Source organism: Leptinotarsa decemlineata, unplaced genomic scaffold (genome assembly GCF_025532065.1).
Source record: "Leptinotarsa decemlineata unplaced genomic scaffold, Ldec_3_MD MMD2_P_RNA_scaffold_1, whole genome shotgun sequence".
Classification (NCBI taxonomy): domain Eukaryota; kingdom Metazoa; phylum Arthropoda; class Insecta; order Coleoptera; family Chrysomelidae; genus Leptinotarsa; species Leptinotarsa decemlineata.
In genome coordinates, this window is record NW_027412523.1 from 2870919 (window position 1) to 2897403 (window position 26485).

Sequence of the window (26485 nt, forward strand, 5' to 3'; positions counted from 1 at the left end):
AACTCTCGTCCATTGGAAGAAAAAAATTGAAGCGATTTTTATTTACGGTGAGACGCGTAACTTTCACGAGACCGAAAGGATTTTCAATGAACTTTTTCTGAATCGTCCAATCTGTAGAAAATATTTGAGGGAACTTGTATCCAAATTCACAACTACCGGTAGTGTACTTAACAAAAAGCCCCCAGGTCATCCGTCCATTCCGGAAGAGCAGCAAGTGCAAATCAAATGAAATTGGTGAGATGGTAGTAAATCCTGAACAGTCTACTTATTCCGTCGCGAATGTTTGTGAGGTGTCTCTTTCTACTATGTGGAGACTTTTGAAGAGGAATAGGTATCATCCATACAAAATTAAAATGGTACACCAATTAACTGAAGATGACCCTGATCGAAGAACAGAATTCTGCGAAATCATGACGGAAACCATTGCAAGGCATCCTACCTATCTCCACAATATTTGTTTTAGTGACGAATGTACTTTTTTTTCAAATGGCAATGTTCACAAACAAAATTGCTGTTATTGTAGTGACACCAACCCTCACGTTTTCCGGGAAACACATACTCAATATCCAGAAAAAATTAACGTTTGGGCAGGAATATTGGGAAACCATATTGTATGACCTCTATTCATTGATCAAAATTTAACAGGGGCACTGTATTTGAACATGCTGGAAACTACTGTTGATCCTCTCATCACTGAAATCGTCGAAGCGAATCCTAATGAATTCGATATGGATATTGTACTCCAACAAGATGGAGCACCACCACATTACTCCAGACAAGTAAGAAACTATTTGGTTACTAGTTTTTCCGGTCGTTGGATTGACCGTCGAGGTCCTACAGAATGGTCAGCCCGCTCGCCAGATTTGACACCTTTGGACTTTCTTATGGGGCTATTTGAAGCAAAAGTTGTACGAAACTGAACCTGCTTCAATATTGGATATACGGCACAAAATAATAAATATTTGTAGAGATATGGACAATGTTCGACAATGTTCGGTGTGAAATATGGGATTGGCTGTTCATGGGTCAAGAAATTCAAGGCAGGCATTTCGAGCATCTTCTGGACTGACCTCAAGCTTATTACCTCATATTATATAGTTAAATGTTAATGTATTCAGACAATTATTGAAAGTTCCGCCATTTTGTAGTAGTTGAAGATATTGACAATGTATTCTAGGGTTGTGAAGCATTTGTCAGGAGCTTCAAAAAGATGTGTCACAAAACCCCCATTTCTATTCAATTTCTTTTTCCACATGGCGCCCAGTCGCCATTTCGAGTCAAGTTTCATCTGTTAATTTCACTTCAAAATGAAGTATTCATGCATTATTTTCATTATTTTGTGATATTGATGACTTATTTATTTTGTGGAAATTCATCTTCAATTAGATATAGGAATACAAAAATTTCAAGTGTTCTAGCAATACTAGTGCTAGAACACTTGGGAATGGTGTATAAACCGAAACCTTGGTCGTATTAATATCAATACATTAAGTAAGTGGAAATTAGACAAAGTATTTTATTCCTATATCTATTTTCATTATCCCAAATCTCAATTATTTGAGTTAAAAAAATTGAAGAGGTGGGGGTCACTGAAGAAATGCACTGTATATTAACCTAAATAAATAATAATACTTTTTGTTAAAAAATATACTCTCTGTTGAATATAATTTATTTACAAAGCCTGTGGAACAAATGCTACATATACTTATCAATCTTCTTTAGAATAATTACCTACAACAATCAAGGAAGACGATAGGTTCCCGTTTAATAGAAATATCCATAAAATATAATATGCTACAGATATTCAAAATAACTTTTACCAGTGATTTTCATTATGAGGAATAATTGTGATAGGCACAATATCGGCTTTCGTAATCATGAATAATTCATTAGTTGTTGACATCGGTGAAGTTTAAAAAAATAACTTTTATAAAGGTTGATTTGAGGTGAATGACCCCATAGACATTTCGGGAGAATTTTTTTCTTGGTGTCATCAGCATCGACTACATTGGTCATTAGCCTCGTATCCTGGGTAGGTTATGTTAATAACTTCCCGAGCCACCTAGGGAGCATCATGACTATTCACAGTCCGTCAGCTATGGCACTGAATAGGATATTCAGTGCCCTGAGAGGGATATTCAGTATCTGGTAAAATACTCGTTTGATGAATCACGACAAAGTATTTTGAACATCTGTTCCAGAAACGCCGTAATAACATTATCATATTAATATTCCACTTAGTGATTAATTGAAAGCCCCATGTTATTTCTGACCTGAAACGTTTTCGTTATGTTTGAAAACTACAGGTCAGGATTTTGAATAATGCAGAATATATAAGGAATAATTTTATCATCAGTAATATAGCAGTAATATTTATATAGTACGAGTTATGATCAGGTATAATACAGGGTGATTTCGAGGACTAGTTAGACGTATCTAAGAAAGTATAGCGATCCAAAATTTAAAAATTTAGGACAAGTAGTAATTGATGACTGGTATATTTACAATAGTTGTAACACACTATAATTATTTTTTTCGAATGAAAACTCCAAAAATTCTGGGGGATTTTTTGTATAGTTTCCTGTTCCTGACATGAAGATCTAAGGAAATTTTTTGGTTTGGAAAAATATGTTTCAATTAATTTTTCTATACTTATTATGAATGTTATTCAAATATAGTAAATTTTATGAGACTTCTGTGAAAAATATACCAAATCCCATTTTTTTCAGTAAATCGTCTATCTTTTGCAATGTTTGCAATCGGGACTTGAATTTTTTCAAAAATCATCTACACGCTATTCCGAAAAATTTTACCTGAAAGGAACTCGTAAACTAAATTACATAATATAATATGTTGTTTTGGAAACCTGAAGTTGCCTCTGAATTTTTATGTAAACCAAAAACCCAATAATGATATTTTAATTAAAATCTAGTGTACCCGTTCCATAAATAATATGTTTTCGACCTGTTCTGTAATCATTTCAAGCCTCAACACAGTATTTCATTCAATCCAAAAACTTATTCATCTGCTTCCTTTGATGAGACATACTGTATTGGGCATTTTCAGCTTTTTCTATCATAGTATCTAATCTACTAAGATCTTTGTCAAGCGCTTTAGCTAGGTCGTTTTTCCTAGCGGAAATTTTATTGTCTTCTTTGGCATCGAAATCTTCAACAGTGTCACCGCTGGCGTGGTCGTTTAAAGATGGTTCGATGTGAGATTCTTCAGGTTGATCGAATTCGCTTTCCAATGGAGTCTCTACGCTCGATTTTCCTCCCATTTTGATTCTCAGAAGATTGGTTAGCGATCCGCAAGATGCCTGGAGAAAAAATTTGAGTAGTTCAGTGTCATAACAGTGTCATATTAAAACTATGTTAGGTTGTTTAAGCCACATATACGGTATGGCAACGAATTCCTTATTGAAACCAGTTGAAAAACTTCAGAACAAAATTATAAGGTGTATATACAAGTTGAACTACAGCGAGCCTACAGTCAACTTGTATAAACCAAAAAAACTATTAGATTTGTCATCCTTATATAAGTTCAAATTATATAATTTCACTCATTTGCCCAAAAATAAGCTCAAACATTCAAATTTGACTTTCAAAATCAACAGTGACCAATGAGCTACCGAATGCTTTAAAAAAATTTAATAAACAAAAATTCGGGATAAATCTGAAAAAATATTTATTGTTTGTATAGATATATTATCTGATAAGTACATTTATTAGTACGGGAGCTAGCAACGTTTGGAAAACAAGTATTTCAGAACAGTTGGTTTTTTCATATGCTGCCTTTCTTGCTCTTTCGGTCAAAAACAAGCCCACCATTCAAATTTGACTTTCAAAATCAACAGTGACCAATGAGCTTCCGAATGCTTTACAAAAATTTAATGAACAAAAATTCGGGATTAATTTGAAAAAATATTCATAGTTTGTATAGATATATGCATTATCTGATAAGTACATTTATTAGTACGGGAGCTAGCAACGTTTGGAAAACAAGTATTTTAGAACAGTTGGTTTTTTGATATGCTGCCTTTCTTGCTATTTCGGTTAGAATCCGGGCTACCTGGCTGGCGGTAGTGATTGCCAGGCATTTTTATTTTTGTTAATTATGTGCCATACGCGATTTTTTATTTTTTTGAAATAAAAAATTCAGAGTATTTTTGAGTGTCTGTAATTTTTATACTATGTTTTTTAAAGATAAAATAATATAAAATTGATTTGCCAGACGTTAATTTGATTGTTAAGTATTGAATATAAATAAAAAAGTAATGAAAAGTATTGCGGTATAATGGTTGTGGTTAGAAAGAGACAGTTTAAAGTGCAAGAGATATAGAAAGCGACAGCAGCGTATCCGCTAGTGTACAACAGAAAATTTTAGGAATGAGACAGGAAATAATTGCAAAAATACATTACTTACACTTGTTCTTGTAAATACAAGTTGGAATGAAAAACTTTCAACATATAAATGAAAAAATAATTAAAATAAGCGTAGTTTGGTTGATTTACCATAAAAAATAAGTTCGTTATTTTTGGAATTACGTGTTTAACATTACTTCTCGAAAGGTTCATGTAATAACTAATCAACTAGATATAGATCATATAGAACTGTGTTGTTTTTCCATGGTTGTTTTGCCTGGTCTTTGCTACCAACCTCTTGTTAGAATCGAGCAGTTGTGATAATATTTTTTTTGGTAATAAATCAGTGTTTTTTCTGATATTATAAAAGATCTTCATAAATCTGTTCTTTTACATTCTTACTTTTCAAAAATTGATCAAAATGTAACATCTGTAAGCCTAATGCTGTTAACGGAAGCAGTCGTTTGTAAAGTTTAAAGTGTTTACTGTCGATAATTATTCCATTTACAGACCCTGAAGCCATGATTTTACTTACTTTAGTTCGCACTCATCGATGAAAGTACCGACAGTTAAAAAAAATCCATCATTGAATGAAACGATCCAAGATGTATGAAAAGATTAGTAAATCTGAGACCTTCTGTTGCTTGAATTTTATAAGTCATTTTAGCAATTGCTAAATCATATGTGACTTGTACATAAGCTTGGCCACATTGTTTACCAACTTTTTGTGCTTGTTCCATTGTGAATACGACCACTGACACATTTGTTGGTGATAAATCAATAGGAGTCAGATATGATACTTTCTCTTATCTACTATTGTCTCTTATCATCCTGCAATTAAATCCTGTCCAAGATGGTGTGTTTGGCACGTGAAAAACATATGATAGCAAATGAACAGATCAATGGTTTGTGAACAAGAGAAATTTTCAGGTGATGGTGATGATTGATCAAAGTATGTGAAGTAGATTTACTGAAACTATCTACTTCAGTCGATGGATCACGGTATTTTGCCATTACAGCTGTAAAACTGCTGTAACATTGTCTGTGATATACATCTGTTTCATTTATTTCAGTAGGCAACTCGATGTCACTGTACTTCAATTTATATTTTAAACGTATATTCAAAACTTCCTGGCATTTCCTCAGTTTATCAACCATGAAAAGTATGATTTTATCTTTATGTCCTTATGCCTGGCAAAAAAAAATGATGTCTGGTGGATCTATCCAAAGGAAAAAATTAAAAATTATCCTTTAAAAAATTCTTTTACAGTTAAGGATTTTTACCTGTGCAGGTAAGATGCGCATTAATAAACGCAACCACTACTGCCAGCCAGGTAGCCCGGACTATAACCGAAAGAGCAAGAAAGGCAGCATATCAAAAAACCAACTGTTCTGAAATTCTCTCTCGAAAAAGTTGCTAGCTCCTATACTATAAGCAAAAAAACCTGAAATGGAATAATAGTGAAATTAAATACAAGTAAAAATAGAACAATTTAACATAAAATTAAAATAAAATAAAAAAGTTGGGGGATTCCAAGCCAAGTTACTTCACTTCACGATCTACAATCGTCTTCGGGTGATGACGGGACTTATTCCTCCGAAATCTGACTCTTTATAGGTCATTTGAGGACTTTTACTTATCTCTGCTTTTCTTTTTCCGCTTCACTGGTTTAGTGGGAGAGGACCGTTTGGCGGGAGTTGGCCATTTTTCGCTTGATTATGTGTTTCCATATGTTGTGTATCTCTACGCTAGCTTAGCTGAAAACATTGTTGGACAACATGTATGCGGCTTCTTTGAATTTTCTCCTAAACCAATGTTCTTTTTTGTGTATGATCTCAGCTTGGGACAACTCTATATTATGTTGATGGGTCCAAACATGGTCTGCTATTCCTGATTTGCTGGTTTTCCCTCGCTGTGTGTGTTTCTTGTGCTCGGCAATGCGAACATTCAATGGCCTTTTAGTTTCACCGATATAGGAGTTTCCGCACTCACAGGATATCCGGTAAACGCAATTCTTGGAATCGCAGTTAGCGTTTGGTGGCCTGGTTTTTGTGAGGCTGCTGCGGATAGTGTTTCCGGATCTGTGGCAGGTTCTTATGTTGTACTTGAACCCAATTCTTCTTATCCTTTCCGATAATCCTCTGATGTAGGGAAGTGCAAGCACTGGAGTAATATAGCTACAGGAGTTCTCGCCCATTCCTTATGGGAATCAACATGGGAAAACAGCTAAGGTCAATTCTGGACCTTTTAAGACCTCCGATCGGAACCTTGTGAAACACCCAACTCGAGGTAGGCGTGACGTAATTGTCCGTACTCCTCCACTTTTTGTCATTACCCAGTCGACCAATCAGAAGCTACCGCGCATACAGCGGGAAATTCAAACCAGTAGATGAATAAGGCGGATTCTGGCACACTTCAAGGTCATGCGTCGCTGGTAAGTATTTCAGAGAGAAACTTTAGTGAGTGGAAGATAGAAACCTGTGACGTCATAAAGAATGGGTGAGAACTCCTATAGCTATAATACTCACTGGTTGTGACGGCTTCTCTCCCTTTCGGGGCTCCTGCTGTCTTTTACCCAAAGTCTGTTCCACCATCGCTTTGGAGTAGCCATTCCGTTGAAGATCATTTTTGATGATGTCTAGTTCCTTCTCCGAAAGCACGGTCTAATAGGTCTTCATTCTACATTGTGAAAGCTATGGAAGGTCTTACGCTGTTGATGTGATTCATGAAATTCATCATGAAACATTGTCAATCACCTTCAAACAGAAGACTTCTACTTGAGAAACATTTTATATAGGTCCTATATCGAGTATCCGCGATATAGGATTTTTCTTCTTCGTTTTCTAGCCGGGAAGTTCTTTTCGTCCACTGTTGAAGAATCATGTGAGAAGGAGCATTGAAGATGAAAAACATTCAAAAATGATTTCATTGGAATGAAAGTGGAGAGTTTTTCACTAGTAGAAAAAGTTTTTATACAAAACAAACCTATAGCTTGTTGTTATATCAAGCTGAGAAGTATTTCTGTACTTTATTTTCACAACTATTCAAATTGATATGAAACAAAAAAAAATCAAGGCTGTGAAGTGATGTGTCCATCAAACATTGTCCCAGGTTCATTATTGTTCAAGTTATTTTACATCTGTTAATCTATATTTGCCTAAGAACTTTTCTGGCATACCTGTATGAAATAGTAAGACAACAGATTTATCAAAAATTTTGTTGAATGTTGGATAAATGTATTATTACTTATACAAATTTTTGTATGTTACCTTCAGCCTGTTTAGCTTGCCTTGGGTTTTCTGTAGGATGACATTCAGTTCTTCCAAACCTCCTGATACTTTCTTCAGTCCTTCCTCTTGATGATCAACTGTCTACGATATAAGAATATTGTATTAATATCGTCCTACTGAGTTTTGGGAATTAACTATTTTTTTCATTACATTTGGTAACCAAACTTCTCCTTTAGGATTTAGAAAAAAATATTTTGAAATATTTCGACATTGAATGACAGATTTGTATAAATAATAACGCCCTTCATTGTAGACTATTGGATACATTGAGTATTTTCACACGTACCAATATTTAATTACTCAAAACCCACATATAGACCACGTTTACATGGTATCTTGAAGCATACTTTATAACAACCGATGGTACTAAAACCAACTTTAAGACATGTGTTGAAACTATTTTATCAAACCGGTTCACGAACACTAAACCTTTTGGAAAGCGGATTGGCGTTAAAAAACGGAATCATAGAGTCGTGTGAACACCTACTTTAAGCATTGTAATAATTTAGTGACATGAATATTCACCAAAGTATCAAAAAGATAATTTTCCTTCAAAATTATGCCGCATTAAATAGGTTGAAAACCTTTTGAAGACCTGCTTGATTCAATCAGAAAAAGACAAATGAAGGATTCGAGTAGATGGGAAAAGATTTGGGTTGATGATTCACTACAATCTAGGTAGTAGGTAGTGATTTTCCTTCAAAATGATGTCGCATTAAACAGGTTGAAACCTTTCAAAGATCTGCTTGATTCAGCCAGAAAAAGACAAATGAAGGATGCGAGTAGATGGGAAAAAATTTGGGTTGATCATTCACTATAACCTAGGTAGTAGGTAGTAATTTTTCTTTAAAATGATGACGCATTGAACAGGTTGAAACCTGTTCAAGACCTGCTTGATTCAACCAGAAAAAGACAAATGAAGGATGGGAGTCGATGGGAAAATATTTGGGTTGATCATTCACTACAACCTAGGTAGTAGGTAGTAATTTTACTTTGAAATGATGTCGCATTGAACAGATTGAAACCTTTTAAAGACCCGCTTGATTCACCCAGATAAAGACAAGTGAAGGATACGAGGAGATGGGAAAATATTTGGGTTGATCATTCACTACAACCTAGGTAGTAGGTAGTAATTTTACTTTGAAATGATGTCGCATTGAACAGATGCTTGATTCACCCAGATAAAGACAAGTGAAGGATGCGAGTAGATGGGAAAATATTTGGGTTGATCATTCACTACAACCTAGGTAGTAGGTAGTAATTTTACCTTGAAATGATGTCGCATTGAACAGATTGAAACCTTTCAAAGACCCGCTTGATTCACCCAGATAAAGACAAGTGAAGGATACGAGGAGATGGGAAAATATTTGGGTTGATCATTCACTACAACCTAGGTAGTAGGTAGTAATTTTCATTCAAAATGATGTCGCATTAAACAGGTTGAAACCTTTTAAAGAACTGCTTGATTCAACCAGAAAAAGACAAATGAAGGATGCGAGTAGATGGGAAAAGATTTGAGTTGATCATTCACTACACTGAACATATGTTCCATATAAGATTAAAATTGAATAAGAAATTTCCAATTCTATTAAAAATCGACAAAGTTTAAATTTAAGACAAGCCAAGGTTTTTACATAAATTTCATGTATATTAATATGATAATGAAGGAAAAGGCTATTTATTAATAAAATCTTTTATTGATAATTTTGTGTGTGTCCATATATTATAGCTACTATAAGAAAATTATTACGTTTGTAAGATTAAATAATGATACTAATCCCTCTGGAAAAGTCTCAAAAATATTAAACATTCTGTAGACATCTGGATACTTCCTAAGCTATACTGTATGAAGTGTACAGTATGTTGTACTTATCAATTTATCAACAAATACTATGAATGATGTGCAATTAACAAAACATACCACAAAATATACGTTCTATTATGTTTGACAAAATGATTCATAAAGCAATTTTCAGAATTATCATACTTTGCTCACCTTTAAATTTTCTGTATCCAGATTTTCTTCCTCCACCAATTGCGCCTCATTTTCCACTTTCTTCGCAATGAATTCATCGTAACTAGGTTTTTCAATTCCCAATAATTCAGCTCTCATACATTCGTATTCATATGTACCTTCAGACATAATTTGATTGAGATGTCGGCAAATTTCTTGAGATTATTACATGAACGGCCTCTGTGTGAAAACACAACTTGTATTCTAAGGCATGGTTAGAAAATCAGCGTTGCCATATCCCCAGAATCGAAATCGTTAGATTCGGAGGAAAACTCAGAAAACACGGAGAAATGATGGAAAGAAGAATATATTTTGTCCTTTTTAATGTCATGTGTTTTTGTAGCTGGAATGATATTTATTCTACTGATCCATAGAGAATTCCCTACTTTATACATTGACGCTGTTAATTTTGATCCAAATTTCAATTTTTTGTCCCTTCTCAGCCTATTACTATATGATTTTAAAAGATTCTCAGCCAATTTGAGCAGTTACAGATTGAATAAACAAGATTCCAACTACGCCAAATATCTTATAGAAAATACTCACAATTTCATATAAAATCCAGAAATTTTACACATTCAAACAGAAAGTCTGAAATTAAATATATTGGAATCTAAAAATGGAATGCTTATAAAAACAACATCGTTCTGAATAATCAGATAGATATTTATAATTCACTAATCATCAATAATGTTATCAGTGATTTCCTAAATCCCTCTTCATACCCCTAACAACCTTTCGAAGCAACTTTTAGTATTCAAGGATATGACATCATATACCTAAGTTAATTTATAACTCGCTTAGAAGATGACACAGTGTGTTGTATGAATTATAAAGTATTATTTTCACCCTACCCATTGAATTGAATATCTTCTCACAACCAAAATACACTGCACCAATGTATTTGGAGTATTGATCGATTGATTGAAGGATGGAAAATAACAAATGTCACTTCAGTTGTTCAAAGAAAGAATCAGATTTTATTATCTTCATTTTCGAATGGATTTGTGTTCAAATGTCTTCCAAAGTGAAAAACTGACAATACCGCAATCAGTTGCGCATTTTATTTCTGCAGTTGTCCCAAAATCAGCCTGCATAATAGACTGAATAGTTGGAAAATTGTTCCACACATCATAAAAGATTATTCAGTAACTTCATAATTTCATCAAAACCTGTTATCTACAATTTAAATCGTTCTTTCATTATCTTATGTGGATAACCACATACCAAACTTACAGAAACTCATTGGAATTTCCTCCAATACAAGTATTGATCGTGTCTGTGGCTGCGTGACATTGGTGGTAACAAACTTCACAGACGGCGTTGACCTTTTAAAAGGGGTGAATTCGAATTATTCTGTCATTACTTGATTCTGTACTAAATGATAAAACTATTGAATGAAATAGCAGACTTTACATACAATGCATTTCAAGGTTTATTGATTTACAATTTGGTTTTAGAGAAGGAAAATCGACACAAGAAGCTATTAGGGCATCAACAACAAAAATTTACTGTGTAATTGATACAAAGAAACCAACAATAAGATTTTTTCTAGACTTGGCAATATCACGAATATATACCCTTCAGAATCCACAAAGTTTTTAGGAGTTCACATCGATCACTCATTGAAATGGCAATTTCAAGTTGACTACGTGAGTAAAAGACTCAATAGCAGGTCCTTTGCCTTAATGCAGCTTAAAAAATACTGAGTGAAGAACAACTGTTAGATGTTTACTATGCTCTTGTTAATTCTGTTCTATCTTATAATGTAATCTTATGGGGAGATGCAACAAATATTAATAGGGTATTTGTTGCTCAGAAACGAATAATTCTTTTGCTTCACAATTTACATCATACTGATTCATGTAGACCTGTTTTCAAGCAAAGGAAGATATTGACAGTACCTTCTGCTCTTTGTGAAAAAATGCGACCTCGAATTAGAAACAAACTCTCATTGTCATAATTACTCAACAAAGAACGGGAATTGAATCAAACTACAACAACATCGTAAAAAATTATTCGAGAAGACGCCATCTCTAGCAGGTTTCAATTTTTTCAATTGTCTACCTTCCGGCCTAAAAAGTGTAGCATCAATTTTAGTATTCAAACGGAGATTAGTTACCGGCGACTTCGCCAAATTACCTCCTCCACATTTGCATTAATCCACAATCATAAGGACCAGACGCGTTGTTGATATTAAGCTGTTTTCAAATTCGCCTGACTATACGTTGTCGAAAAGTAATTTCTGGCATTGTGGATTCTAGTGTTTTAATAGTGGGTGGTGCCTTCCCCAGAAAATCGACTGTAGAGTGGGACGCAAACTGTTCAGTTAGTAGATTTGCTTTTTCTATGGTTGTTGTTGCAATTGAACCATCCGCTTGTATCAGTGGTGGAATTGTGTATTTTGTGAAGTTCTGATTAACAACTTAAGCTACCGACCAGAAAGATCTAGACCCGTTTGGATTGGCAAGTAGTTTATCCCTAATTCTCTGATTATGAAGTTATTTCCTTTCATTTATCCTAAGTTTGCAGCTTTGCGAGCATTAACAAACCTAATTAGGTTTTCGCCACTGGGATTTTTGCGCCACTGCCGATAGGCGAGATTTTTGGAGGCGACAGCTTTCTCGCAATTATTGTTGAACCATTTAATCATTATACAATTCGCATAAATATTGCATCTTGGCCAAGCCCTGAAATCTACTTAATAAAACTCCATGAAGTTGCCATTCAATTTAGGAATATAAAAGAAATTCTGAATCCTGATCAGTTGTTGCAGCTCTATTATGCACAGGTAGAAAGTAGACTACGATATGGCTTGACCTCCTGGCAACATCAACTTCATCGTCTTGTGTTTTTATAGCACAAAAACGTATTATACGTTCAATGTTGGGATTGAGCTCTCGAACCTCCTGCTGAAATGTATTCATAGACCTGGAGATATTAACCTTACCCTCACTTTATATTTTAGAATTGTGTATATATATGTATATGAAAAAAGATACATTCCCCCAAGTTGATTCTAAACATCGGTATAACACTAAACACAAAAATAACTTTATAGTTCCTTCAACAAAACTTAGAATAACTCAAAATGCCCCAAACTTCAGGGCTCCAGAAATATTTAATTCAATCCCGGAAAACAAAAAATAGTAGCTCAATTTTCATTTTCAAACGAAATCTGAAAAATTGTCTAGTGTAAAATTGCTTTTACTCCATAGAAACGTTTTTAGAACATCACTTCTGAGGGAATATTTTTTTCTCATCTATTTATGTACTTATTTGCTTTTGATTATCTGTTATATATGACCGTTTGTATGTTTTTTATGCGGTGTTTGCTATTCGTTTGTTGATGGTATATGCACTTTATATGAAACCGTTCCTTTGACTTTTTCCATACAGCCTGTACTGTCTCAAGGAAATAAAATCATATTATTATTATTATTATTAGTGAATAAAATTATGTATAACTGCAAAAGGTGAAGAACGAGTGATTTCCAGTTGGGTTTAAATATAATGATACTGGGACAGGTTTGCTATGAAAGCCACATTGTCATTGTTAAAGCTCTTGAACTAAGCTCTATAATGAGGAAACATGCAATACAGAGAAGGCAAAGGAAAATTATAGAGAAACAGTGATTTCAGGACGTAGGATGCTCGATTACAATCAAGGTATCTACAAAAGTTATTTTCTATAATAAAGACCGGAATATTGACAAATATCCAGTATTAATTTATTTTGTCTTCTTCAATTGACGAATGACCAAATTTAGGTAGCTTACACATTACTTGGATTTTGAAAATCCTTCGAAATAACATTGATTTCAGTTTGATCTTTCATTGTTTAAGTCGCCATCTATGAAGGAGTTATTCAAACATCATTTGTTTCCATACAGTTTTCTTTAATTAGTTGCGTCGAGTAATTCTTGAAACAGTCAATAGTCTTCAGAAACGACTCTGATTTAGATGAGGTTTTTTCTAAAACGGTTCGTTTTACAATATTGAGCCAATAAAATGACACTTCAATATCGAATGATAAGTAATACCAACTTGTGTCTTTTTTGGAGGTAAATATAATGCGTTTTTACTTGTAAATGGTATAACAACAATTCGCATCAATCCCTGAAAACGCCTAACTAACGCTCTTTGAAACTATTGTAATTTTTGCGATTGTAAGTATACAATCGACAGGGTCATCAAAATTGTTAAATTATTTGCGGATATAAGTATCACATCCAGTGAATGCATTAATAAAGAAAAGATGACTTGTTTTGATCTTGAGGTGATTTATCAACTTGATTTTAAATTAGCTGTTACACATAATTTTTGACTGGGTAAAAAAACAATTAATTTCCATTAGGTCTTGAAGCCGTCAGTACCAATATCTTCTGCTATAAAAACAGTATTACGATTGATGATATGATTGAATCATCACTTTCTGCTTGACCACCACCGGTCACTTTTTGCAGAGAAAATCAATTATTACCTTCGATGCTCGCCAAAAAGTTTTATCTAGTTGTATTGAGACATTTATTCTTCAAATAAATATCCAATTGATATTTTTTTTGTTCGCAAATACATTTCTTCCCAAATTTTTTCAATGAGTTCTGTATTTAGCCCAGTTGGAAATATTAGCCGCAATTCCTGCTCATTTATTATTTTTTTAAATGTACCGACTAACTATTTTAATTCTTCCTCGAGTTATTTTTCAAAATAACTCAATCATCATTGCCTCACTCATGATATGGATCATCAATGAATTTACTGCTTTATTTCTAATGATATATTCCCCTCTTCACTATTTGCAACTCCTTGTATGTTTTTGTTATATATGTTATGTAGGGTTTTCAAAAAACTCCCATCTGTCCACATTTTTCATTTGAAATTATCAAGGGAATTGTGGTCAGTTAAAGAGAGCTCATGTGTAGCCATCTACTGGTTCTTCTCAAAACTAAAATTGGCCTGTTCTGTGTTTTTGTCAGAACTGAGTAGAAGGAAAACCTTCAAGGACTGTACATAAGCTAATTTTATGTGAGTTAACTAATTTTACTAAAGAGTGAATTCATGAAGTTTGAGAAATAAATAAAAAGTATAACATTCAATTTTGGCTTTTCAATCCAAGGAGGTCAGTTGAGAAATGACACGAGCAATAAATTAAATACATTTATTTTTCAATTAATGCCTATACCTACAATATTAAGATTCTATCAACTAACATATATTTACATACATTCAAAATTTTGTTGTTTCCACATTTATTTGTTGTCGTACATTCAACAGATAGGTTTTAGTAGGTTGAAATAGCAACATTCTCATAAAAAATATTCGTGAAACCTAATTTACAAATGTGTTTCGTAACTTTATAGTACAGTTACATACCATCCCAGTACATTGAGCTTCATAAAACTCCAAGCTAAAATTAACGTACTATAAGTTACGGAAGATATCGGAGAAGATCAACATTTTTTGCTTCCCAAAATACATCAAACTACGAGTCCTTTCATATACTTGACAACGGAATAAACTTGATAACCTTCAAAATCAATCATTTCCAAAAACTACTTCTTTGGTATGTACTCGCAAATAACGATACGTCTCATTCAGGCACTACAGTTAACATTTTTTTTTTAATTCTATCACTTCTAGTGCGTTTTCTAAGAACTTTTTTTTTGAAAAATATTGCAACAAATCAATTTGACAATTTGGATTTCCCATGATCACAACCACAAGTCTCCAGTGTGAATGTTTCAATCTCATTACAGAAAAAAGATGTCTAACCTCGTATGTGTTTCAACTTCCCAAATCTACTAGGCAGAGTTTTTTGTCGATATGAAGATATCCTGATTTTTTGTTAATTGGAAATCCTTTTCATTTCTATGACAAGAAGTTTGGCGATACGAATATTTATAATGGGTAATTCTGAGAAAAATGGGAAAGTTCGAATATCTCCCTGAGAGGAATAACAATTGGAAATGTCTGCATGTAATTTTTTATCTTTATTGTTTGTTACAGGAAATACAAAAACATAGACTGAATAGTTGAAATCCAAACCATTATTTCTTACACGTGTTTCAGTCACCAAGTAATCATCTTCAAGATGAAGAATAAACTGAACAGTTTATTCTTTCTCTTGAAATTGATCACTTGGTGATCGAAACACGTGTCAAAGTGTTGAAATAACGGAGTGTTGGGTTGAAATTCTAGTAATATTCATCACTACACCAAAGGTTCTAAACAATGCATCACTGACCCTGAATAATTTCAAATAGTTTGGCAAGTATTTAAACTGAAACATATATTTTTATCAAATATCTGTAGTTATTAAAATCATTTTCTAGATCATGTCGAAGATGAACCATTTGAACTGCCCAAAGATCAGCAGCAGACATAATTTCCCACAGCTTCAAAAAATTGGTAAAATTACAAGAGATCAAACATCTCCTAAATTCTTTTGTGAATCACAGTGGCATATTTGTGAGTCTTTGTTAAAATTATCTTCAACGGTGGAGAAATAATCAACAAGCCTACCAGAAATGTTTCGCTTTTTTAGAGTTGGTTGAGAAACTGGTTGTTTATAATTGCTCAACAGTCCCCGAGTTTGGTTTTCGAGTCAGTTGAGTAACTGTTTCAGATCTTTCAACAGTCTCTTTTAGTTTTAGTGTTGGTTTTGAGTAACGGCTTGTTTCTAATTGTCCAACAGTTTCATTTTGGTTTCAGAGTTGGTTGAGTAATTGTTTATAATTGCTCAACAGTCTCTAAACTTGATTTTATAGTTGGTTGAGTAATTGATTGACCATAATTGCCCAACAGTCTCTACGTTTCGATTTATAGTTGGTTGAGTAACTGTTGCTATTTGCTCAACAGTCTTTAAGTTCAGTTAATGATTGCTCAACAGTCTCTGAATTTGATTTTGAAGTTGGTTGAGTAATTGATTGTTTATAATTGCCCAACAGTGTCTAAGATTGGATTCAAGAGGGTTGAGCAATTGTTTATAATTGCTCAATAGTCTCTGAGTTTTGATTTGGAGTAGGTTGAGTAATTGTTTATGATAGCTCAAAAGTCTCTGAACTTGATTTTATAGTTGGTTGAGTGATTGATTGTTCTTAATTACTCAACACTCTCTAAGTTTAGTTATAGAGCTGGTTGAGTAATTGATTATTTACAATTGCTCAACAGTCTGAGTTTGATTTTATAGTCGGTCGTTTGTAATTGCTCAAGAATCTCTGAGTTTGGATTTAGAGTTGAGTAATTGTATATGATTGCCTACAGTCTCTGAATCGTATATTTGTTTGATAAATACATATTTTTCTGCAAATGAATTTTCCCTCGAACTCCTTAAAACATTATTGTCTACCAAATACCTTCATATACAGTGAAAAATTACATGGTATTATTTTTTTTTTGGAATTTCCATTAGTAGACAGTCGCATTGGCAGTCTTGAAGATTCCATGGCCCCTTCTCTAATTTAATACCAAATCAGTTGTATTTGACGAGTCTTTCTTGGAAAAACTACCCTTAACTTATGGTAATTTTTGAGTCAATTGACTTCCACTTTGTCAGATGAACCTGACATGATTACCATTCTTTCAGGACTTGAGGTAGTGACAGAAGTTCCAATGGGTTTGATATCAAGACACCCTCATATCGACCATGAATGGTCCTACGGGATGTTCAGGGGTGTTTAACACTCCAAAGATATAACAAAATGGCCGTTTCTGGCCCTAACTATCATATTCACATCGTTGAAAGATTTCGTATTAATTTATTGCAATATTTTTCAAAAAAATTAATTTTTCCTGATTCGATAAAATTCTGAAATATGTTACAACAGATAATAAACATCGAAGGTTAATAATATTCTCCACATATTAACAGTGTCAACGTTATCCTAAGTGTTTCACTTACATATTATTTAAAAAAATACGTGAACAAGACATTTTTAGCATCGGCAGCGATTGGAGGAGAATCGTGAAAATTTTGACATTTCCCAGAAATATTCAATTCAATCAGTGAGTATAGCTTTCTTTCTGAGTGTTTTTAGATCACTTTCCATAAATTCATCATAACTTACTTCCTGCGAAATCTACCAGATGAGGCTTTTTTACCGTCAAATTCCTGTCATCCTCCATCCGACGCCGACAATTATCATTTCATAGCAAAAAATATGTTTCGATATGAAAATTACAAGTATATCGAATCTAACGCTATGTTACAAAAAGCACACATAAAAACTCTTCTTGCAAAAACACAAAAATCACATTTCCCCATCTTTAGAATATTCTGTCGAAAAATCTCATTCCCAATTCATTGTTCATCCCTCACTATCTATACAGACAAAATAAAGTGTACCGTACACTTGGCTATATTATAAATAAAGTCCCTGTCAAATATTCTGCTTTCGTATGTTACAGGAAAAACAGCCACGAGGAAAAATAATTATCACCTTTGCTGTTTTTGAGCGACCCTGGTATATAACTGGGAACAGGATTTTTTAAATAGTTGAAGCCTTTAGACGAGTTATATAAGAAACTTTACAACTTATTCCTCAACCACAATTTTGTAAATGAGGAAGGATGATATCCTGTACGTTAGTCCGTTCATTAAAAACAGTCCATATAAAACAGGCTTGGAGCTAATGAGATAGGTGAGTTGAGTGGATCCACTTTTAGAATCTTTTTACACCACGTGTAGTCCTAAATTCGGGGCGAAGGCATGGAGGAAAATTAATCCCATAATGTAATTGTATTTCTGTACTAGAGTAACCGAAAAAACAGCACATTATATGTAAGTATAGTAATTTTTTATATAAGTTCAATATTGTGATGTGAAAAATATGTTGTTGACTGTCATATTTTTCTGGGATGTATATAGGGTGTATTTTCACCTCGAAACTTGCCATTTAAAATGCTGACTTCGACAATGGTTTTCATTATTTTCTCATTGATTGATGGTGTACCGTTGCACAGCCGTGGTGGGTTGAAATTACACAGCGATCTAACCTTTAGTTGTGATTCATGCGAAGGCATGCTTATCTTTGATCAGGGTTAAAAATGTCTATTGTAAAATAAGGGTTGATGATAAAAGGGTAAAAATTGAGGGTTTTATTCAAACCTATTCTCTGACTTACGGAATATACATATAAAATTTAATGGAAAACGGAGGATTATGGCAATTAACACTGCGACGCGAGAATTTTTCAAATTAGATATCAATTTTGATAGTGAATGACTAATATCTCCAATAACAACATTCATTACAGCAAACTATAAAATATTTTTAATATTTATAATTTATAATTATATTCAGTTTACCAAATGATTATTCCTTGCCCTCTGGAAAAATAAAATGAATAACAACAGTTAGATGATTATAGACAAACTAATAGTAGAAGGCCAATGACCTTGTTTAAACCACAAAAAAACAACAGTTCTTTTATTTTTTTTGCAGCTAGTTGAATTTTTCACTAGATCTTTGGTTTATCGTGGAAAACAACTCAGATGAACCCGAGAGGAGCATTTTTGTGATTCGATGTCAAAGTTTCAATAAGAAAACATTTTTCTACAATATCTCCCAATATTTTGATGATGAGAAAAACAAATTTTCACTTATTTTGTTTATTATTCAATGCTGCTTTTTGAATTTTGTAGTAGATTACCAAATACTCTGCCATTCAGATGATTATATACATTTACAATATATATTTATACAATATTCATTTACAATATTCATCTCAACGTTTCGGAGGCTAAAATGTGCCTCCGTCTTCAGAAATGGACAAAATTAAAGTTTATTTAAAAATTAAAGTTTCTTTTTATTTCTCAAATTCCTAGACAGCTGAGCTTCCCCCTTTCATTGACTTTTGTATCTACTTCTTCTTTATAAACAATGTATGTCAATGAATAAAGCCCATTTATTATTATTGTTTATTGGATTTCAAAGGAGTTTTGAAACGAGGAAATATATCAATGTTGTTGACAGGAGTCAGTCAATTCATCTCAGAAACTTTGTTCGTTGAACATAATGAAAGATTTCAAAAATGATACGACTAAGATTCACGACAAAAACATCGACAAATTATTTTGGATGGAAAACTCATGAACACCGGCATGGGCAATTTGATTAAGTTCAGATGATGAAATCTAAATTGACTTTTCAGTTAAATTATTATGGATTCAGTACATATAATGCTACATACTTTTCAGTATGCCATCATGTATAATTATTATAATTTGTTGGTTATATTTGATGCACTTTTTGTCAGATTTCTTTATTATTATGTCCAGTTTCACACATTAGACATATTGGAGAAATAACATAAAAAAATGAATCAAGAACCAAACTTAAAAAAAAAGAATCCTTTTTTTGAACAAAGTTTAAAAAAAAATCAGATAACTTATCTTCATTATGGAATAAATGTCAAATATTCGACAAACGCAGATATTGAATTCTGCCATTTGATATTTTTGTAATTGTATGGAACCATCAATAAAAGCCATTATTATTATTATTATTATTATTATTATTATTAATCACCTTTTTTGTTGAAATGAATACGACATTTGAATAAGACTCACGTTGTTTATATCGATTTAAAGAATCCCGAACCAAAATGAAATATGCACGATACTTTATCGATTATGAATAATTCGAACATATCTAATGTGGATGTAACTAACTTTCAAAGAACTTTATAAAAAATATCACTATCAAAAACCAAAATATTAAATTAAAGCCCCCTTTTCTTTTTCTTTGTTGCCATCATATTTGGAAGTTGACAGTAGAAATAATACTTCACCTGCTATCTTCAACAAGGAGATATAAAAATATCAAAGGCGAAATGTCAAATTTTTTTTTCAGAAAAAACATTTTTTTTCTGAAACTTTTTCTCAGGTTGTAGTGCAAGTTTTATGACAACTCCATCGTGAAAAATTACACTGAGTCAAGACTCTAGAGATAACAATTCGGTACGAATTGTTTTATTATATGGAAACAGGTACATGTAAGAAATTAACAAAAAATAAATAATAATTGCACAAAGAAACTTTTCCTCGGTTATCTTAAAGGTGTGATTTTGTTCCATCCTTTACATGAAAGAGGACGTATGCTTCTCCACTCACAAGCGACTTTGGTGAAATTGGTGACACGTGTGAATCGTTGTATTTGTGCCACGGGGCAGTATACGAGTATCTGCAGTATGCTTTAGTAGTCCTCTGTTAGTAGTCCCACTGTGATTTAGAAGTGCATATAGATTATAACAAGTAGCCACATTTTCTGCTGCAAAATTGTCCATATCCAATCCTTCTAGAGGAAATTCGATGATATCATTCAATTTGCCCCCACTTTCCGTTGGAGAGAATCTTTCTTATTAGTCAATGGGCTATGCTTGAAGTCATGCAAAAAGAATCAAATGCTCTTCTTTGAAACATGACATATAGGAACAAACTATACACTTTTCTGCAACACTTCCTTTCATGAATTATTTTTGTGAAATCACGATTAAATAGGTGTGCAGAAATTCTTCAAAAAATAGATTCAAAAAGTATTTCTGTTCAATAATGATGGTATTAAAATAAATATGTATGTAGAGGAGAACTTATGAGTAAGTATAGCTGAATATCTTTCATGATATTGAATTTTGTTTCAATAATAAATTGTATAATGTTCATAATTATCAACAATTAATTCATTTCATGGCCTGAGGTATAAATTGATTATAGTGTTACACCGATGGATAAGGAGAATTGCCATCAAATGACATATGTTGGAGGCTAAGGTTAATTGTTGAATGATTTTTATCAACTTTGACTTTCTTACTGAGCTTTCTTGGTGTACATAATTAATGTTTTGTAATAAACGATAAAAAAAGCTCATCTTTTTGATTCCTTTCTGTGTACCAATTCGAAATATCTCAATATGAAAAGCAGAGTTGAAAATTACTATTGACATATCTCTCAGGGTCGAGTTTAAAACAGCTATAGTTGACACCTCGCCCATTTGTTATAAGGTTATCTTCAATTAATGTAAATATGAATAAGACAACCTTTATATCTTGTGATGAATAAAGTCGATTATTATTATTATATGTGATTGGAAAAACTACCTCCTCTCGTGCTTAGTTTGAAACCTGAAACCTCACGTACATATGTCTGAACAATATATATCATTAGAGCACAACCGACCTACTTTGATGCAACGTGAATTTCCGTTTTGAGCCATCCTATTTGTACGATGATATGATATCGATTTCAATTCTCAATCCATGGCACGTCGTTTCGAAAGTGATAGGTTATTTCAGTACATTACACAGGTCTGATAAGTTTTAGGGTAATTAGTTTCAGTCAGTTGTCGCTATGTGGATTCAATAAATATTTTTTTGATTACAAAAATTTCAAAAAAGTTTCTTACTAGCTGGGAAAAATTATCAGAAATATTTCTGTTCTTCACTATCCTATGAGTGAATTTTGTACTGACGTAAAACTGTTTACAAATCTGCGACACATGTTTCACTATATAAGAGCTTCTTCAGGCATGTTAAGTACAAACTATTTTAATAACCCTATTGTCTTTGTTATAGATTAAAGCGATTTGGTTGATAATGACTTCCGTTACTTCACTCATGACTTTTACTATTGATGGTGAAAAACTCGTTGAATTGGGCATATTAAAAGCAAAAACTACCTCTCATATCACCATAATTCAAAGCTACAATAATCAGCAATTCCATGATAACAAAAAAAATTCAACAAAAGGGAATCATCTAAATCAATTTTGTTTCGAATTCGTAAAACTATTGTTTTCTGAGCATTCTGAAATATTGAGTTTTAAACCTTTCTTTTCCAAAAAGTAATTCATCCTTATCCATCCCCTTTGTCAAAAGAAGATTTGGAGATGTTGATAAAGTGTTCTTAATTTAATTTTCTATGGTCTTTCATTCTTATGGAGAGAGTTTTCCCCATTTGGCCTATATAAAGTTTTGAACAGGAGCCACGAGGTAAACAACCTCATATCCAAAATTTGCCCGATTCCACTGACTATATATGAAAAAAAACTTATAGTCAGTGGGTATACTTGAAGATGATTTGATTTATAGCCAGTCTTCAAGTATGCCTATTGACTATATGTGAAAAGTTATCTTGAGAACAATAATAAATGCTGTTGTGATTGTTGTGATTGATAATTTCAGGGTTGACAGAAATGTGTTATATTTTCGTTTTGGGTTTGTTTTTCTAACAATCTCAAAAAATATCTCTCTTTCTTTAACTCAATGTCAAATTCGTAAAAGAGGAAGACAGGAAAAATTTTGGAAGAAATCTAGAATAATGGTATTGATTTCAAATCGATACAATGAGTTGATCATGTGAAAATTTCATGAGCTACATGGAAATTATTTTTTTTGGGAGATCTCATATTTGGAGATTGATTATTTTGAACTATAATGCACTATAGCAGGGGAACCCACGATGCAAAATGGGGATTTACTCGAGCGTCATTGAGAAATATTAGGTTGCAAAGCTTATATGATAAGAAGAAAAAAATGTTATATAATATATACCTTTTCATCGGTGGGGGAAGCGGCTATAGATTTTTAAATATGTAAAAAAATACTGTGGCATGGACATACTCGAGCGCGTTAGATATTGATAGCATCAATGTCCTACGTATTTTAATAATGTTCGTATGTTAATTTGATCGTTTGCATGATGTGGGTGGTTGCACGTAATGGTTAAAAGTGAAAAAAAATTAATCGAGCGCGTCAGATTTTCTAATGGGGAGTTAAGTGCAACAAAAAAAAGCTGTCATTCAATAATCTGACGATTTCGATCTGACGCAAACTCGCGGCCATTATTATAATGTGAGAAGAAAATTTGCCATTTTGAAACTCAAGCGCGTCAGATCAAGATATATATGGTTCATCTTTATATTTTAGACATGCTGTCTCATAATCTGACGATTATCTAGAGGGATTCGCTTAATCCGACAAAAACAATACTTTTTCAATTTTTTTTTCAATTCATTGAACTTAATCAATTGAAAAGCTCAGGAAATAGAATGCAAATAAAACAGGGTATGTTTTTCAGGTAGAATACTTGTATTTATTGTATTTACAACTTTGCTGCCCTCCCCTTTCTTTACGTCACTCTCAAATTGTCAGATTACTGGAATATACACTTTTTAGCAGGTGATTAACTCACCCTACCTTAATCTGACGCGCTCGAGAATTTCTGATGATCAATTTTTTTCACTAATCTGATCCTTTACCCCTCACACGCGGCCTTATATATGGGGCTCATATTTGGTGGGGGTACTTAACCGGGTTCAAGGTATCCCCCTGTATAATAATCTGCAGTGCTTTAGTAAATCCCGAAATCCCCACTTGGGCTCCCGTATTACTACAAATAGTGCATTGGATGACATTTCGCAAATATTTCACAATCTTTCCTTTTTAAGATCACCCCTTCTTTATTTATTAGAGAAAAGAACTCTTGAGTTCTTGGAGTCTTTTCCCGATTAAATGAAATAAATGATTCTACCACTGGTTGATTTTCAATAAAGGGAATGAATTCAAAACGATCGATGGAAATTATCCTGTCGTAAATAAACAAAAACCAGTTGAACTCACAGGAAAACCAATTTCAGTTTGGTATGCTTATGATGAACCGAATTACTATTAAAAAAATACTCAACTTGTTTGAACTCATGTTCAAAACTTGTAGCTCTAACTTTGTGGACCATTTTTCCTGTACACATCGAAATAGAACACTTGGGCAGGTCTAATAATTCCTAATCTTGAACTAACACTAATAATATTCACATTCATTATAACAATTTTAACATTACTATAAGGTATCACAAAAAATACTTCTCGTTTCGGAGATATTTTCACAGTTCTTTTTCCGAAAATTCAATGGTATTCAAAACGTTATATTCTGTATTCAACTGTTTGTGCTCATTGGAGAGATTAAAAACTGTATAGGAGCAGCATGAATCGATTAGACGGAATAAAAAAATATTTCAATTCTTAGTCGGAATATTATATGTTGACAAACCGGAAACAAACTCATATAACTCATATAAAAATTATGTTTGTGTGCATATTTTGTGATAATAGAGACAGTCCGGAAGTAAACGATGTTCTTTGAACACATCTTTGTACGTTTACTTGTTCATTTGTGCATGGACAATCACTGAAAGTAAAGGAAATTGATAGAGAAGACCATTAGTGGTCCACCCGACTAGTTCTGCTGATACTGAAACATCAAGAAGCAAACATTGGTGAAAGCCATTATGAAAACAGTCAAAGAAAATTATTGTCATTCCGTTTCAATGTCGAAGGAATCCGAATAATTGAACAAACGTAGCGGAGAAGCTGGAAATTAGGGTGCTTTCGAAAAATATTACCATCGAAAAAGGTGTGTCCTCTACTCAGGTTTGAGTCTATGCCACTGTACTATAGTTTGCCTCGGTTTCGTTATCATATCCTGCCAGTGCTTTGTCTCAGAAGCTCCTGATCCGTTTTTCCCTGTGAAAAAACACGAAAATAATTATGTTGCAAATAGATAAATCAATCAATTTGGGTTAGGTTGGGTCATAATAGAGTGGGCCTCCACTGCAACCCGCAGGGGTTTATTGTGGCTCTCACCTATTCACACTAGACCAAATAAACCAGGGGTTCCCAACCTTTTTGCACCTGCGAACCACTTGAATTTTTGAGAAATATTGGCGTGCCACCAGACCTAAATATTCTAATAAACGTATAATATTTACTCTTCTGAGAGTGTTCAAAGGCTTTTTTAAATAAATTCCTGAGAAAGCTTCATATTTAATGGTTAGATATTTGTTTATTTATAACATGCTTATAATAAAAGAGGAATAAAAAGATTGAAATGGTATTAATTTACACTTTCATTTATTACTCATAGGTCTAAATACATACAAATAAAAAATTAATAAAAAGTCAGCAAATTAATCATCATACAGAATATACTTTTGAAGTCTTTAGTCTTTTGCTGTTGTTTGCCTGTGATTAAATTATTAACATTAGGAGTAATTCCTTCACTATCAGATTTGTATAGTCAAGAAAAACGTAAACACAATTGTCTTGTTGATTCGGCGAAGAAATAATATTTTCAACAGAAAATTGATAAATCGGACAATCCTACAAAGACTGCATGGAATATCGTATCCAAACTCTCGTACACAACATCCTACTAATTCCATGGTTACTTGTATCGGTCCCCATCTTTAAATAGCTTCTTCTGTATGATTTGAAGTGCTCCTTCGACAGGAACGTTGGTATAGAGGCTTTCCACGTCAAAACTGATCAGTTGATCTTGCTCTTTGACTTCGATTTCTCCTTGTAGTTCAACGAAATGCCTTGAATTTTCCACGAGAGATGATGTTTTACCTTGCAATGGTTTAATTATTGATTGTAAAAATCTGGACAAGTTCTGAGTGGCTGAATCTCTGGAGCTATGAAGAATTGCATTTACCGGATACCCTGCGAGTGCGGAGAATCATACATCGGTGAAACTAAGAGGCCATTGAAAGTTTGCATTGCTGAGCACAAGAAACACACACAGCGAGGAGAAACCAGCAAATCCGGAATAGCAGAACATGTTTGGACTCATCAACATAACATCAAGTGGGCTCAAGCTGAAATCATCCACAAAGAGGAACCCTGGTTTAGGAGAAAATTCAAAAAAGCCGCGTATATGTTGTCCAACAACGCATTTAGTCAAGCTAGCGTAGAGATACGTAACATATGGAAACCTCTAATCCAACGAAAAACGAGCAACTCCCACCAAACGGTCATTTCCC

General features: G+C 33.2%; 2 protein-coding genes across 9 annotated transcripts in view; both read right to left on the reverse strand.

Moving 5' to 3' along the window:
* Positions 1-1638: 1638 nt before the first annotated feature.
* On the reverse strand, positions 1639-10308 carry LOC111512888 (uncharacterized). The gene is made up of 4 exons (XM_023169047.2): positions 10216-10308; positions 9652-9849; positions 7635-7736; positions 1639-3319 (listed from the first exon to the last, which is right to left on the reverse strand). Exons 2-4 carry the CDS (start codon positions 9796-9798, stop codon positions 3005-3007), a joined length of 564 nt encoding a protein of 187 aa, XP_023024815.2. The 5' UTR covers positions 9799-9849; positions 10216-10308; the 3' UTR covers positions 1639-3004.
* Positions 10309-14816: 4508 nt separating this feature from the next.
* The window catches only part of Syt7 (Synaptotagmin 7), a 703683-nt gene continuing 692014 nt past the window's right edge, over positions 14817-26485 (reverse strand). For all 8 annotated transcript variants that reach the window (XM_074179490.1, XM_074179533.1, XM_074179453.1 and 5 more), the window contains one exon: positions 14817-25187. In XM_074179490.1, the coding sequence (XP_074035591.1) occupies positions 25087-25187 (101 nt within the window). In that variant the 3' untranslated portion in view covers positions 14817-25086. The remainder of the gene's footprint in view (positions 25188-26485) is intronic.

Bases quoted from the DNA above. Each gene is read 5' to 3' on its own strand.
- LOC111512888 (XM_023169047.2), bottom strand. From the start codon at position 9,798: ATGTCTGAAGGTACATATGAATACGAATGTATGAGAGCTGAATTATTG. The intron at 7,737-9,651 runs GTGAGCAAAGTA...CTTATATCGTAG, and splicing joins TGGATACAGAAAATTTAAAG to ACAGTTGATCATCAAGAGGA. The intron at 3,320-7,634 runs GTAACATACAAA...TTTTTTCTCCAG, and splicing joins GCAAGCTAAACAGGCTGAAG to GCATCTTGCGGATCGCTAAC.